The sequence below is a fragment of the Salvelinus namaycush genome, unplaced genomic scaffold (genome assembly GCF_016432855.1).
Source record: "Salvelinus namaycush isolate Seneca unplaced genomic scaffold, SaNama_1.0 Scaffold625, whole genome shotgun sequence".
Taxonomy (NCBI): domain Eukaryota; kingdom Metazoa; phylum Chordata; class Actinopteri; order Salmoniformes; family Salmonidae; genus Salvelinus; species Salvelinus namaycush.
Genome location: NW_024061337.1, coordinates 26848 through 43508, shown reverse-complemented (window position 1 = coordinate 43508; position 16661 = coordinate 26848). Strand labels below are relative to the sequence as shown.

General features: G+C 45.0%; 1 protein-coding gene across 1 annotated transcript; it reads right to left on the bottom strand.

The window, feature by feature from the left end:
• Nucleotides 1–506: 506 nt before the first annotated feature.
• Nucleotides 507–7115, bottom strand: LOC120042158 (immunoglobulin superfamily containing leucine-rich repeat protein 2-like). Its single transcript, XM_038987020.1, has 2 exons — nucleotides 6879–7115; nucleotides 507–2591 (listed from the first exon to the last, which is right to left on the bottom strand). Exons 1-2 carry the CDS (start codon nucleotides 7113–7115, stop codon nucleotides 687–689), a joined length of 2142 nt encoding a protein of 713 aa, XP_038842948.1. The 3' UTR covers nucleotides 507–686.
• Between the last annotated feature and the right edge of the window lie 9546 nt (nucleotides 7116–16661).

The window sequence follows — 16661 nt, the reverse complement described above, 5'->3', positions numbered from 1 at the left end:
TGCCAAGCTTGTATCATCATACCTAAGAAGACTTGAGGCTGTAATTGCTGCCAAAGTGCTTCACAAAAGTACTGTGTAAAGTGTCTGAATACTTATGTAAATGTATTTTTTCTTTTCTTTTACTTTTAATACATTTGCGAAAATCAATCAAAATCTGTTTTTGCTTTGTCATTATGGGGTATTGTGTGTAGATTGATGAGAATATATATATTTTTTAATCCATTTTAGAATAAGGCTGTAAAGTAACAAAATGTGGAAAAGGTCAAGGGGTTGGAATACTTTCTAAAGACACTGTATGTAAATAAGGTATCTGTTTTTTATGTTTAATACATTTGCTAAAATTTCTAAAAGCCTGTTTTTGCATTGTTATTGTGTGTGTAATGGATTAAATATATATATTTTTCAGCAATTGTAGAATAAGGCTGTAACGTAAAAAATGTGGAAAAGGTCAAGGGGTCTGAATACTTTCCGAATGCACAGTAAGTATTCACAACTGTTCATTTTGACAATCTCTTATTTGGGGTATAACGGGTTACTTACTTTCTGAGGTGAAATGAGCTATCCGCCTTCATCAGGGCTATCTTCTTGATGTGAAATAATGATCTGTGAGTTACCTGGTTTAAAATGTAGTCGAAAGTAACTATTTTACAAGCTCTCTCTCCTCTGATAGCATCACACGGCTCTGCTCAGCGACTCGGCTCTTTGTAGTTACCGTTTCCATCCTCAGAGATATTCACCGCCTCAGCGCCCAATGGTAATATATTGCTGTACTCCGAACCCACCTCAAATTTGAATGTAGAACCCGGGATAGACTCTGTAACCACACTCCCCTCCACCTCCTCCCTGTCCTGTCCGTCCTCCCCCTCTCCTTCTTCTATCTCACTTGGGTTAGAATTCTTCTCCGACTCCACAAAGGACGCCCGGGGGTCGAAATCACCTCCAACCATATGTTTATCCATTTGATCTGTGTTCTTCTGCGCTGCCTTCATGATCAGTTTGTAAGTCTTTCCTTGGTACTTGTTTAAGAGATGACAGCAGGTGGCTCCCAGCAGAGGGATTGTAGCCAGCACCAACAGGAAGGTACTAACCACCACTATGATTAACAGAGAAGGAATCTTCTTCCTGGTTGTGAAGACTACCTGGACCTGACAGTCCTGCCCTCCGTAGGTCAGACACAGGGTGTAGTTGGTGCCTGGGTGTAGGCCCTGGAACTTATAGGCATTGATCCCCTCTTCTATCCGGGACCACTGCACCACAGAGTGGCCGTTACCAGTGTTAAAACACAGATAGAGCATGTCCAGAGGGGCTGTTTTGGTTGAGGCTTGATAGAGGCTGAACGGTTCTTTGTTGACGGTCTCGAGGTTCTCATTGTGGCTGAGTTGAAGCTTGTTCTTACTATTGGGGAGCTGCAGAGGATTGAGCTGCACTTTGGCCTCGGTCTCGGACACTTCCAACGCGATGACGCCGAAATCAAAGGTGTACTGCTTCAGCTGGTCCAGACTGAGGTTGAATGCGTGGTTGGAGATGTACTGAGTGCCATCGCTGACGCCACACTTACTGGTAAACGGCAGCTCCTCTGAGCCCTCGCCAGCCTGCACTGAGCCATCGGCGTGTTTAACAGACGACCCAATTGGAACGTTCTTGGTCTTCTCAGAGTCGGATTTGGGCCAGTTGATGATGTTGTTGGTCATCTTAGGCCCCGGCTTGTTTCCACCAGACGGACGGAGGATCTTATCTACTGTGGTGTCCAGCATGGAGTTAGTGGCTTGTTTCTTGGTGCCCGCCACTACTACCTTCGCTGTGCTGTCTGCTTTACCGAGGTCGTTGACAGCTGAGCAGCTGTAGTTCCCATCCTCCTTCTTGCTCATACGGGGGATGATCATGGTGCCGTTCTGGAAGACCAGGAACCGGCCGTTGGTGCTTTTATCGTTGATGGGCGAGTCATTCTTCACGCTGACCACAGAGGGCAAACTGAATGTGAACTTCTGGTTCCCTGCGTTCACCACCTCCCAGCTGACCTCTGGTTTGGGGTTGCCCTTGGTCTCACAGTTGAGAATCACCATAAACCCTTCGTATAGCTCAGTGTTGTCCAGGTTTGGCTGGTAGGTGATGGACACCGTCGGGGCCTTGCAGTCCAGTTTGGGCATCTTGGTCACCAGGGCCCCTTGCAGATGCTCTGGGGCCTCGCAGACGATAGAGTCCTGCTCTGGGACAGAGATCTTAGACTCCGTGATCCAGTCTCTCAGCCACTCCAGACTGCAGGAGCAGGTGAAGGGGTTGTTGTAGATCTGAAGGTGAGACATGGAGCTCAGAGAGGTGAAGGTCCCCTGGACGATGGTAGTGAACCTGTTGTTGTTGATCCTCAGGGACCTCAGGTCTTTGAGAGTGGAGAAGGCATCTTTAGGGAGGTTGATCATCTCGTTGTTGTTCATCTTGAGCAGCTGAAGGGCGGTGAGGTTGGCCAGGTCCTCCCAGGGGAAGCTGATGATCTTGTTGTAGCTGAGATCCAGGTTTCGCAGCTGATTCAGCGGGGCCAGAGTGTCCCTCTCGATGGTCACCATCTCATTGTGGGCCAGCCATAGGGAGGTCACCTGAAGAAGAATACTTTATTAATATGTCTTTTGCTGTACCCAGCCCATCCCATATAATCATATAATATATGCCATTTAGCAGACAAAGTAACTTACAGTCATGCATTCAGACATTTCTCGTATGGCTGGCTCCAGTGGGAATCAAACCCACAATAATGGTTTTGCAAGAACCGCGATCTGCAAACTGAACCCCACAGGACCATATACACACACACCTGGGTGACGTTAGGACCATATTCACACACACACCTGGGTGACGTTAGGACCATATTCACACACACCTGGGTGACGTTAGGACCATATACACAAACACCTGGGTGACGTTAGGACCATATACACACACACACCTGTGTGACGTTAGGACCATATTCACACACACCTGGGTGACGTTAGGACCATATACACAAACACCTGGGTAACGTTAGGACCATATACACATACACACCTGGGTGACGGTAGGACCATATTCACACACACCTGGGTGACGTTAGGACCATATTCACACACACCTGGGTAACGTTAGGACCATATTCACACACACACCTGGGTGACGTTAGGACCATATACACACACACACCTGGGTAACGTTAGGACCATATACACACACACACCTGGGTGACGTTAGGACCATATTCACACACACACCTGGGTGACGTTAGGACCATATACACACACACCTGGGTGACGTTAGGACCATATTCACAAACACCTGGGTGACGTTAGGACCATATACACACACACACCTGGGTGACGTTAGGACCATATACACACACACACCTGGGTGACGTTAGGACCATATACACACACACACCTGGGTAACGTTAGGACCATATACACACACCTGGGTGACGTTAGGACCATATACACAAACACCTGGGTGACGTTAGGACCATATAAACATACACACCTGTGTGACGTTAGGACCATATACACATACACACCTGTGTGACGTTAGGACCATATACACACACACCTGGGTGACGTTAGGACCATATACACACACACCTGGGTGACGTTAGAACCATATTCACATACACACCTGGGTGACGTTAGGACCATATTCACACACACACCTGGGTGACGTTAGGACCATATACACACACACCTGGGTGACGTTAGGACCATATACACAAACACCTGGGTGACGTTAGGACCATATACACACACACACCTGGGTGACGTTAAGACCATATACACATACACACCTGGGTGACGTTAAGACCATATACACATACACACCTGGGTGACGTTAGGACCATATTCACACACACCTGGGTGACGTTAGGACCATATACACACACACACCTGGGTGACGTTAGGACCATATACACATACACACCTGGGTGAAGTTAGGACCATATACACAAACACCTGGGTGACGTTAGGACCATATTCACATACACCTGGGTGACGTTAGGACCATATTCACAACCACCTGGGTGACGTTAGGACCATATTCACAAACACCTGGGTGACGTTAGGAACATATTCACAAACACCTGGGTGACGTTAGGACCATATTCACACACACCTGGGTGACGTTAGGACCATATTCACACACACCTGGGTGACGTTAGGACCATATACACAAACCTGGGTGACGTTAGGACCATATTTACATACGAACCTGGGTGACGTTAGGACCATATTCACATACACCTGGGTGACGTTAGGACCATATTCACAAACACCTGGGTGACGTTAGGACCATATTCACAAACACCTGGGTGACGTTAAGACCATATTCACACACACCTGGGTGACGTTAGGACCATATACACACACACCTGGGTGACGTTAGGACCATATTCACACACACCTGGGTGACGTTAGGACCATATACACACACCTGGGTGACGTTAGGACCATATACACACACCTGGGTGACGTTAGGACCATATTCACACACACCTGGGTGACGTTAGGACCATATACACACACACACCTGGGTGACGTTAGGACCATATACACATACACACCTGGGTGACGTTAGGACCATATACACAAACACCTGGGTGACGTTAGGACCATATTCACATACACCTGGGTGACGTTAGGACCATATTCACAACCACCTGGGTGACGTTAGGACCATATTCACAAACACCTGGGTGACGTTAGGACCATATTCACAAACACCTGGGTGACGTTAGGACCATATTCACACACACCTGGGTGACGTTAGGACCATATTCACACACACCTGGGTGACGTTAGGACCATATACACAAACCTGGGTGACGTTAGGACCATATTTACATACGAACCTGGGTGACGTTAGGACCATATTCACATACACCTGGGTGACGTTAGGACCATATTCACAAACACCTGGGTGACGTTAGGACCATATTCACACACACCTGGGTGACGTTAGGACCATATACACACACACCTGGGTGACGTTAGGACCATATTCACACACACCTGGGTGACGTTAGGACCATATTCACACACACCTGGGTGACGTTAGGACCATATACACACACCTGGGTGACGTTAGGACCATATTCACACACACCTGGGTGACGTTAGGACCATATACACACACACCTGGGTGACGTTAGGACCATATTCACAACCACCTGGGTGACGTTAGGACCATATTCACACACACACCTGGGTGACGTTAGGACCATATACACAAACACCTGGGTGACGTTAGGACCATATTCACAAACACCTGGGTGACGTTAGGACCATATACACACACACCTGGGTGACGTTAGGACCATATACACACACACACCTGGGTGACGTTAGGACCATATACACACACCTGGGTGACGTTAGGACCATATACACACACACCTGGGTGACGTTAGGACCATATTCACACACACACCTGGGTGACGTTAGGGCCATATTTACACACACACCTGGGTGACGTTAGGGCCATATTTACATACGAACTTGGGTGACGTTAGGACCATATTTACATACACACCTGGGTGACGTTAGGACCATATTTACATACACACCTGGGTGACGTTAGGACCATATTTACATACACACCTGGGTGACGTTAGGACCATATACACAAACACCTGGGTGACGTTAAGACCATATACACACACCTGGGTGACGTTAGGGCCATATACACAAACACCTGGGTGACGTTAGGGCCATATACACACACACACCTGGGTGACGTTAGGACCATATACACACACCTGGGTGACGTTAGGACCATATACACACACACCTGGGTGACGTTAGGACCATATACACACACACACCTGGGTGACGTTAGGACCATATTCACACACACCTGGGTGACGTTAGGACCATATTCACACACACCTGGGTGACGTTAGGACCATATTCACACACACCTGGGTGACGTTAAGACCATATACACACACCTGGGTGACGTTAGGGCCATATACACAAGCACCTGGGTGACGTTAGGGCCATATACACAACCACCTGGGTGACGTTAGGGCCATATACACACACACCTGGGTGACGTTAGGACCATATACACACACACACCTGGGTGACGTTAGGACCATATACACACACACCTGGGTGACGTTAGGGCCATATACACACACACACCTGGGTGACGTTAGGGCCATATACACACACACACCTGGGTGACGTTAGGGCCATATACACACACACCTGGGTGACGTTAGGACCATATTCACAACCACCTGGGTGACGTTAGGACCATATTCACAAACCTGGGTGACGTTAGGACCATATACACACACCTGGGTGACGTTAGGACCATATTCACACACCTGGGTGACGTTAGGACCATATACACACACACCTGGGTGACGTTAGGACCATATTCACACACACACCTGGGTGACGTTAGGACCATATTCACACACACACCTGGGTGACGTTAGGACCATATTCACACACACACCTGGGTGACGTTAGGACCATATACACAAACACCTGGGTGACGTTAGGACCATATACACAAACACCTGGGTGACGTTAAGACCATATTTACATACAAACCTGGGTGACGTTAGGACCATATACACATACACACCTGGGTGACGTTAGGACCATATTTACATACACACCTGGGTGACGTTAGGACCATATTTACATACACACCTGGGTGACGTTAGGACCATATTTACATACGAACCTGGGTGACGTTAGGACCATATACACATACACACCTGGGTGACGTTAGGACCATATTTACATACGAACCTGGGTGACGTTAGGACCATATACACATACACACCTGGGTGACGTTAGGACCATATTTACATACACACCTGGGTGACGTTAGGACCATATTTACATACACACCTGGGTGACGTTAATAAAGCTCTTGGCCTTCAGGAGTTTGATCTTGTTGGCAGAGAGAGAGAGCGTGGTGACGTTGGAGGGGAGGCCTATGGGAACTAACAGCAGGTCTTTGTAGGCACAGTCAGTGAACTGGTGGGTGTATTTATCCAGACAGCTACAGGTCTCTGGACAACACTGGGCCAGACCCAACACAGAGGTCCACACTGCCAGGACACAGACCAGCCGCCACGACGCCATGTTCACCACCTGACAACACACAGATAAGATGTTAATTAACCATTCATGAGATTATTTTCTGCTAATCTATACAGACCTTTAAAATACAAAACCCATACATCATAATGTTCTACTCAGAAATAATCCTTATGATAATGCATCCTGTTACATTACATCACTACACTACATCACTACACTACATCACTACACTATATCACTACATTACATCACTACACTATATCACTACATTACATCACCACACTACATCACTAAACTATATCAATACATCACTACACTACATCACTACACTATATCACTACATTACATCACTACACTATATCACTACATTACATCACTACATTACATCACTACACTACATCACTACACTATATCACTACACTACATCACTACACTATATCACTACATCACTACATTACATCACTACACTACATCACTACACTAAATCATGACATCACTACATCACAACACTACATCACTACACTACATCACTACATTACATCACTAAACTACATCAATACATCACTACACTATATCAATAAACTACATCACATCACATCACTACATCACTACATTACATCACTAAAATACATCAATACATCACTACACTATATCAATAAACTACATCACATCACTACATCACTACACTACATCAATAAACTACATCACATCACATCACTACATCACTTCAGCACATTACATCACAACAGTACATCACTACACTACATCACACCACTACATCACTAAACTACATCACATCAGTACACTACATCAATAAACTACATCACATCACTACACTACATCAATAAACTACACCACTACATCACATCACTACACTACATCAATAAACTACATCACATCACTACATCAATAAACTACATCACATCACTACACTACATCAATAAACTACATCACATCACTACACTACATCAATAAACTACATCACTACACTACATCACTACAGTATATAAATACATCACTACACTATATCACTACACTATATCACTACATTACATCACTACACTACATCACTACACTACATCACTACACTATATCAATACACTATATCACTACATTACATCACTACACTATATCACTACATTACATCACTACATTACATCACTACACTACATCACTACACTACATCACTACACTACATCACTACACTATATCAATACACTATATCACTACATTACATCACTACACTATATCACTACATTACATCACTACATTACATCACTACACTACATCACTACACTATATCAATACACTATATCACTACACTACATCACTACACTACATCACTACACTATATCAATACACTATATCACTACATTACATCACTACACTATATCACTACATTACATCACTACATTACATCACTACACTACATCACTACACTATATCAATACATCACTAAATCATGACATCACTACATCACAACACTACATCACTACACTATATCACTACATTACATCACTACACTATATCACTACATTACATCACTACACTACATCACTACACTACATCACTACATCACTAAACTATATCATTACATCACTGCACTATATCATTACACTATATCACTACACTACATCACTACACTACATCCCTACACTACATCACTACACTACATCACTACACTACATCACTACATCACTAAACTATATCATTACATCACTGCACTATATCATTACACTATATCACTACACTACATCACTACACTACATCACTACATCACTAAACTATATCATTACATCACAACACTATATCATTACACTATATCACTACACTACATCACTACATTACATCACTACACTATATCACTAAACTATATCATTACATCACAACACTATATCACTACACTACATCACTACATTACATCACTACACTACATCAATAAACTACATCACATCACTACATCAATAAACTACATCACATCACTACACTACATCAATAAACTACATCACATCACTACACTATATCACTACACTATATCACTACATTACATCATTACACTACATCACTACATTACATCACTACACTATATCACTACATTACATCACTACACTACATCACTACACTACAACACTACACTACATCACTAAACTATATCATTACATCACTACACTACATCACTACACTACATCACTACATCACTACACTATATCACTACATTACATCACTACACTACATCACTACACTATATCACTACATTACATCATTACACTACATCACTACACTACATCACTACACTACATCACTACATTACATCACTACACTATATCAATACATCACTACACTATATCACTACACTACATCACTACACTACATCACTACACTACATCACTACACTATATCACTACATTACATCACTACACTATATCACTACATCACTAAACTATATCATTACATCACTACACTACATCACTACACTACATCACTACACTATATCACTACACTATATCACTACATTACATCACTACACTATATCACTACATCACTAAACTATATCATTACATCACTGCACTATATCACTACACTATATCACTACAATACATCACTACACTATATCATTACACTATATCACTACACTATATCACTACACTATATCAATACACTACAGCACTACAGTACATCCCTAAAGCACATCACTACATCACTACACTACATCACATCATTAAACTACATCACTACATTACATCACTGCATTACTACACTACATCACTAAACTATATGACTGCACCACATAACTACACATCACTACACTGCAGTAGACCAGGGCTGTCTCTCAGAGGGCGTAGGGAATACTGCAGTAGACCAGCGCTGTGTCTCAGAGAGGGCGTAGGGATTACTGCAGTAGACCAGGGCTGTGTCTCAGAGAGGGCGTAGGGATTACTGCAGTAGACCAGGGCTGTGTCTCAGAGAGGGCGTAGGGATTACAGCAGTAGACCAGGGCTGTGTCTCAGAGAGGGCGTAGGGATTACTGCAGTAGACCAGGGCTGTGTCTCAGAGAGGGCGTAGGGATTACTGCAGTAGACCAGGGCTGTGTCTCAGAGAGGGCGTAGGGATTACTGCAGTAGACCAGGGCTGTCTCTCAGAGAGGGCGTAGGGATTACTGCAGTAGACCAGGGCTGTGTCTCAGAGGGCGTAGGGATTACTGCAGTAGACCAGGGCTGTGTCTCAGAGAGGGCGTAGGGATTACTGCAGTAGACCAGGGCTGTGTCTCAGAGAGGGCGTAGGGATTACTGCAATAGACCAGGGCTGTGTCTCAAAGAGGGCGTAGGGATTACTGCAGTAGACCAGGGCTGTGTCTCAGAGAGGGCGTAGGGATTACTGCAGTAGACCAGGGCTGTGTCTCAGAGAGGGCGTAGGGATTACTGCAGTAGACCAGGGCTGTGTCTCAGAGAGGGCGTAGGGATTACTGCAGTAGACCAGGGCTGTCTCTCAGAGAGGGCGTAGGGATTACTGCAGTAGACCAGGGCTGTGTCTCAGAGAGGGCGTAGGGATTACTGCAGTAGACCAGGGCTGTGTCTCAGAGAGGGCGTAGGGATTACTGCAGTAGACCAGGGCTGTGTCTCAGAGAGGGCGTAGGGATTACTGCAGTAGACCAGGGCTGTGTCTCAGAGAGGGCGTAGGGATTACTGCAGTAGACCAGGGCTGTGTCTCAGAGAGGGCGTAGGGATTACTGCAGTAGACCAGGGCTGTGTCTCAGAGAGGGCGTAGGGATTACTGCAGTAGACCAGGGCTGTGTCTCAGAGAGGGCGTAGGGATTACTGCAGTAGACCAGGGCTGTGTCTCAGAGAGGGCGTAGGGATTACTGCAGTAGACCAGGGCTGTGTCTCAGAGAGGGCGTAGGGAATACTGCAGTAGACCAGGGCTGTGTCTCAGAGAGGGCGTAGGGATTACTGCAGTAGACCAGGGCTGTGTCTCAGAGAGGGCGTAGGGATTACTGCAGTAGACCAGGGCTGTGTCTCCGAGAGGGCGTAGGGATTACTGCAGTAGACCAGGGCTGTGTCTCAGAGAGGGCGTAGGGATTACTGCAGTAGACCAGGGCTGTGTCTCAGAGAGGGGGTAGGGATTACAGCAAGCAGATCTCATACAAATACACTTCAACTAAGTGAAACGACTTCAAGAAAAGGTTTAACATGTTCAATCTGTTTTAACGTAATGTTATCTTATTGGTTTAGGGCAACCAACTTCCCGTGTTCAGGCAAATTCATACAGCTACAATTTCACAAAGCTTCCAAATGAATTAAGAGAAACTGCAAGATCCATTTTCCGAGTGGTTTTGATAATCTCTTTAGTTCACATTAAGCTCAGTGTCAGCGAGGCTACTGCTGCAACAGGGCTTTGGCACAAACTGCCGAGCGCACCAAATTCTCTCCGTCCTTGGTCCTGAAACGCATCTGCAACGGGGTGGCTTGTTGCTGTCTTCGAAATACGCTGAGTGTACAAAACATTACGGTTTCCATGACATAGACTGATCAGGTGAATCCAGGTGAAAGCTATGATCCCTTATTGATGTCACTTATTGATGTCACAATCGGTGTTGATGAAGGGGAGGAGACGGGTTAAAGCATTTTTAAGCCTTGAGACAATGGAGACATGGATGGTGTATGTGTGCCATTCAGAAGGTGAATGGGCAAGACAAAATATTTCAGTGCCTTTGAACTGGGTATGGTAGTAGGTGCCAGGCGCAGAGGTGTGTCAAGAACTGCAACGCTGCTGGGTTTTTCACGCTAAACAGTTTCCCGTGTGTATTAATTTTAGGAATGGTCCACCACCCAAAGGACACCCAGCCAACTTGACACAACATTGTGGAAGCATTGGAGTCAACATGGGCCAGCATCCCTGTGGAACGCTTTCAAAACCTTGTAGAGTCCATGACCCGACGAATAGAAGCTGTTCTGACGGCAAAAGGGGTCTCAATATTAGGAAGGTGTTCCTAATGTTTTGTACATTTTGTGTATATTTTCGTTGTAATTTTGACAACCGAAGTATAACCTCCGAAACGGCACTTCTTTCTGAACAGAGAACACTCGTGTTAAAGACAACACAACTGTAATGGTTCTTCATGCTGAGAAATGCAACATTAATTAAACATGGAATGGATCGATGGTTAAAGTCTGATAATGCATCAATCTAATCCAATCTGTCCACATTACTGCCAAATAAACATCATATTGGGGTCATAATGCATGTTTATATATATATATATATATATATATTTACATAATTATCTCCAGTTTACTTTCTGATTTCAATCAACTTACCTCTCTGAAATTAAAATATCCAATCCTTGCCATTTTCCTAATTTGGCAGTATCTGGATTATATCTTCTTTATAACACAAATTAGTGGTCAAAACAAGTAACGTCCTTTGTAGTAGATCCTTTTACGTGACTTTTCTCCACGCTGATAACGGTAGGCGGTGGAGGAAACATATTTTTCCCGGTAGGATGATGCGGTGCGATCCGAGCCAGTTTCCTCTCGCGACTGACTGAGAGGACGAGCGGTCCACTGCGCGCTCCTGCCGTTAGTCACAGCGATGGTAGAGTTTGTGATCGCGCAAGCAGTCTCTCCCATTCCTTCACCATCATCAGTCCTGGAATAAAGATAGGCCTACAAGGGCTCCGGGTTCGCCTGCCATCCACGAAAAATATTGATAATTTACACACTAATGTTTAATTCATTGTTATGTCGACCTAAACTCATCTCTGACGCCATTCTCCCCAGAGTTGGTTTTTCCAGTTACAGGCTTGAGAGATTTGGCCAACCCAAACATAAAAGATGAGGAGTTATTTGTAACCATGATGAGTTGTGCTCTGTTGAGTTGGGGATTTAAAAGGTCTGGATGGTTGTAACGAAACATGTTATTGTTGCCATATATGGATGAAAGCCAAAAATAAAAAATCACATTGACAGAACAGGAAAATGTGAGGTCCCGCAATTGCTGGCGAATTTATAGGGCTACACGACGATACATTTGATCATTATGATTATAATAATGAGGCATCGAGCTAATTGGAACATGTGTATATAGCACTACAGTGTGAATTTATTTGATAAAATAACTGATAAACAACAATACAGATAAAAACAAATCAATAATAAAGGTGTGCACGTGGTTGGACGCCCAGGGACGATAGAAAAACCACAAGAAAACTATATACAATAAGTAAGCACAAAATAAAAAAGGTTTGTTAAAACAGATAACAAAACCCACGAATCATGAATGTACAAAGGAAGCAATCAGAAGAAGGAAAAAAACTGTATTTGTTTTGATGGAATAAAGGAAGACAGAAAGATATCGGCCTTTTGACCTAAGAAATCTAATCATCCACCATATCAGAGGTGTTGGCTACAGGCCAACTTCTGGAGAAAGTCGACAACGGATTTATTTTCAAATAGCTACTGCCATCTTCTGGTATATGTTTGACCTGCTGTTCTCCAGTATCAGCCTCATTTCAAGATGATAAAACTTGAAACTAGATTCTGAAATAAAACCTTTGCCTTACAATGTATCATACAAAGAATGACATGTTCTGTCTTCCGTTTTATACTATTTTACCTATTTGCCTGTTGTGTGTATCCATTGGCTACTCAGTCTCTTCCCTCTATCCCGTGTCCAGCTGCACTCACTATCCATGTACCCCATCTAGAGTCTCTCTGGAGTACTGCATCACACTCTTCCCCCCACAGAGAGCAGACTAGTGGGGTCACAGACAGCAGACTAGTGGGGTCACAGACAGCAGGCTAGTGGGGTCACAGACAGCAGGCTAGTGGGGTCACAGACAGCAGACTAGTGGGGTCACAGACAGCAGGCTAGTGGGGTCACAGACAGCAGGCTAGTGGGGTCACAGACAGCAGACTAGTGGGGTCACAGACAGCAGGCTAGTGGGGTCACAGACAGCAGACTAGTGGGGTCACATACAGCAGGCTAGTGGGGTCACATACAGCAGGCTAGTGGGGTTACAGACAGCAGGCTAGTGGGGTCACAGACAGCAGGCTAGTGGGGTTACAGACAGCAGGCTAGTGGGGTCACATACAGCAGGCTAGTGGGGTCACATACAGCAGGCTAGTGGGGTCACAGACAGCAGGCTAGTGGGGTCACATACAGCAGGCTAGTGGGGTCACATACAGCAGGCTAGTGGGGTCACATACAGCAGGCTAGTGGGGTCACAGACAGCAGACTAGTGGGGTCACAGACAGCAGGCTAGTGGGGTTACAGACAGCAGGCTAGTGGGGTCACAGACAGCAGGCTAGTGGGGTCACAGACAGCAGGCTAGTGGGGTCACAGACAGCAGACTAGTGGGGTCACAGACAGCAGACTCCCGGCCGCGACCGGGAGGTCCGTGTGGCGACGCACAATTGGCATAGCGTCGTCCGGGTTAGGGAGGGTTAGGGAGGGTTTGGCCGGTAGGGATATCCTTGTCTCAGTATGTAAAAAAGGTAATGAAATGTAAAATGTAATGAAATGTAAAATGTAATAAAATGTATGCACTCTACTGTAAGTCGCTCTGGATAAGAGCGTCTGCTAAATGACTAAAATGTAAATGTAAATATTTACGCTGAGTGTAGTTTCCAAAAGTATGTACGATTAGTCCACTCTCTTTGGCTCTCCCGCTCTTTATTTTTCCCCACCCCTTTTAAATTTTGTAACAAGCCGCCATATTGGGTTAGTCCACTAGGGACTGTTTTCATTATGTTAGTAATCAATATCCTGTACCCTGTGTGTGTGTTGATGTATTTCTGTGTGATTATTTAGTTAGTAAATAAAGAATTAAGCCAGTTTGTGTATCGCTGATTCATCACTTAGGTTAGGGTTCGTGCAGATTTACCAAGTCAATGACGTTCAGAATGAGACTGTTATGAGGAAATGATTCATTAATGACTGGTATGATATCGATATATTCTTGAATTAACTCCGGAAATGGTAACTATTTAAACAAACTTTTCCCACGGTGGCCCAAATTCCTAATGAGTTAATTGTTACATCAAATCAAATCAAGTTTATTTTATATAGCCCTTCGTACATCAGCTAATATCTCGAAGTGCTGTACAGAAACCCAGCCTAAAACCCCAAACAGCAAGCAATGCAGGTGTAGTAGCACATAATTAATTTGTGTTAACTAACTGTGTTAACTAACCTCCAGACGAGCTTCAATGCCATACAACTCTCCTTCCGTGGCCTCCAACTGCTCTTAAAAGCAAGCAAAACTAAATGCATGCTCTTCAACCAATCGCTGGCCGCACGTCCAGCATCACTACTCTGGACGGTTCTGACTTAGAATATGTGGACAACTACAAATACCTAGGTGTCTGGGTAGACTGTAAACTCTCCTTCCAGACTCACATTAAGCATCTCCAATCCAAAATAAAATCTAGAATCGGCTTCCTATTTCGCAAGAAAGCATCCTTCACTCATGCTGTCAAACATACCCTCGTAAAACTGACTATCCTACCGATCCTTGACTTCGGCGATGTCATTTACAAAATAGCCTCCAACACTCTACTCAACAAATTGGATGCAGTCTATCACAGTGCCATTAGTTTTGTCACCAAAGCCCCATATACTACCCACCACTGCGACCTGTATGCTCTCGTTGGCTGGCCCTCGCTTCATATTCGTCGCCAAACCCACTGGCTCCAGGTCATCTATAAGTCTTTGCTAGGTAAAGCCCCGCCTTATCTCAGCTCACTGGTCACCATAGCAACACCCACCTGTAGCACGCGCTCCAGCAGGTATATCTCACTGGTCACCCCAAAGCCAATTCCTCTTTGGCCGCCTTTCTTCCAGTTCTCTGCTGCCAATGACTGGAACGAATGGCAAAAATCACTGAAGCTGGAGACTCATATCTCCCTCACTAACTTTAAGCACCAGCTGTCAGAGTAGCTCACAGATCACTGCACCTGTATGTAACGGATGTGAAATGGCTAGCTAGTTAGCGGGTACGCGCTAATAGCGGTTCAATCAGTTACGTCACTTGCTCTGAAACCTAGAAGTAGTGTTGACGTGGTGTTGATGTGTGCAGAGCGTCCCCGGTTCGCGCCCGTGTCGGGGCGAGGGGACGGTCTAAAGTTATACTGTTACATTGATGCTGTTGACCCGGATCACTGGTTGCTGCGGAAAAGGAGGAGGTTGAAAGGGGGGTGAGTGTAACGGATGTGAAATGGCTAGCTAGTTAGCGGGTACGCGCTAATAGCGTTTCAATCAGTTACGTCACTTGCTCTGAAACCTAGAAGTAGTGTTTCCCCTTGCTCTGCAAGGGCCCCGGCTTTTGTGGAGCGATGGGTAACGACGCTTCGAGGGTGACTGTTGTTGATGTGTGCAGAAGGTCCCTGGTTCGCGCCCGTGTCGGGGCGAGGGGACGGTCTAAAGTTATACTGTTACATTGATGCTGTTGACCCGGATCACTGGTTGCTGCGGAAAAGGAGGAGGTTGAAAGGGGGGTGAGTGTAACGGATGTGAAATGGCTAGCTAGTTAGCGGGTACGCGCTAATAGCGTTTCAATCAGTTACGTCACTTGCTCTAAAACCTAGAAGT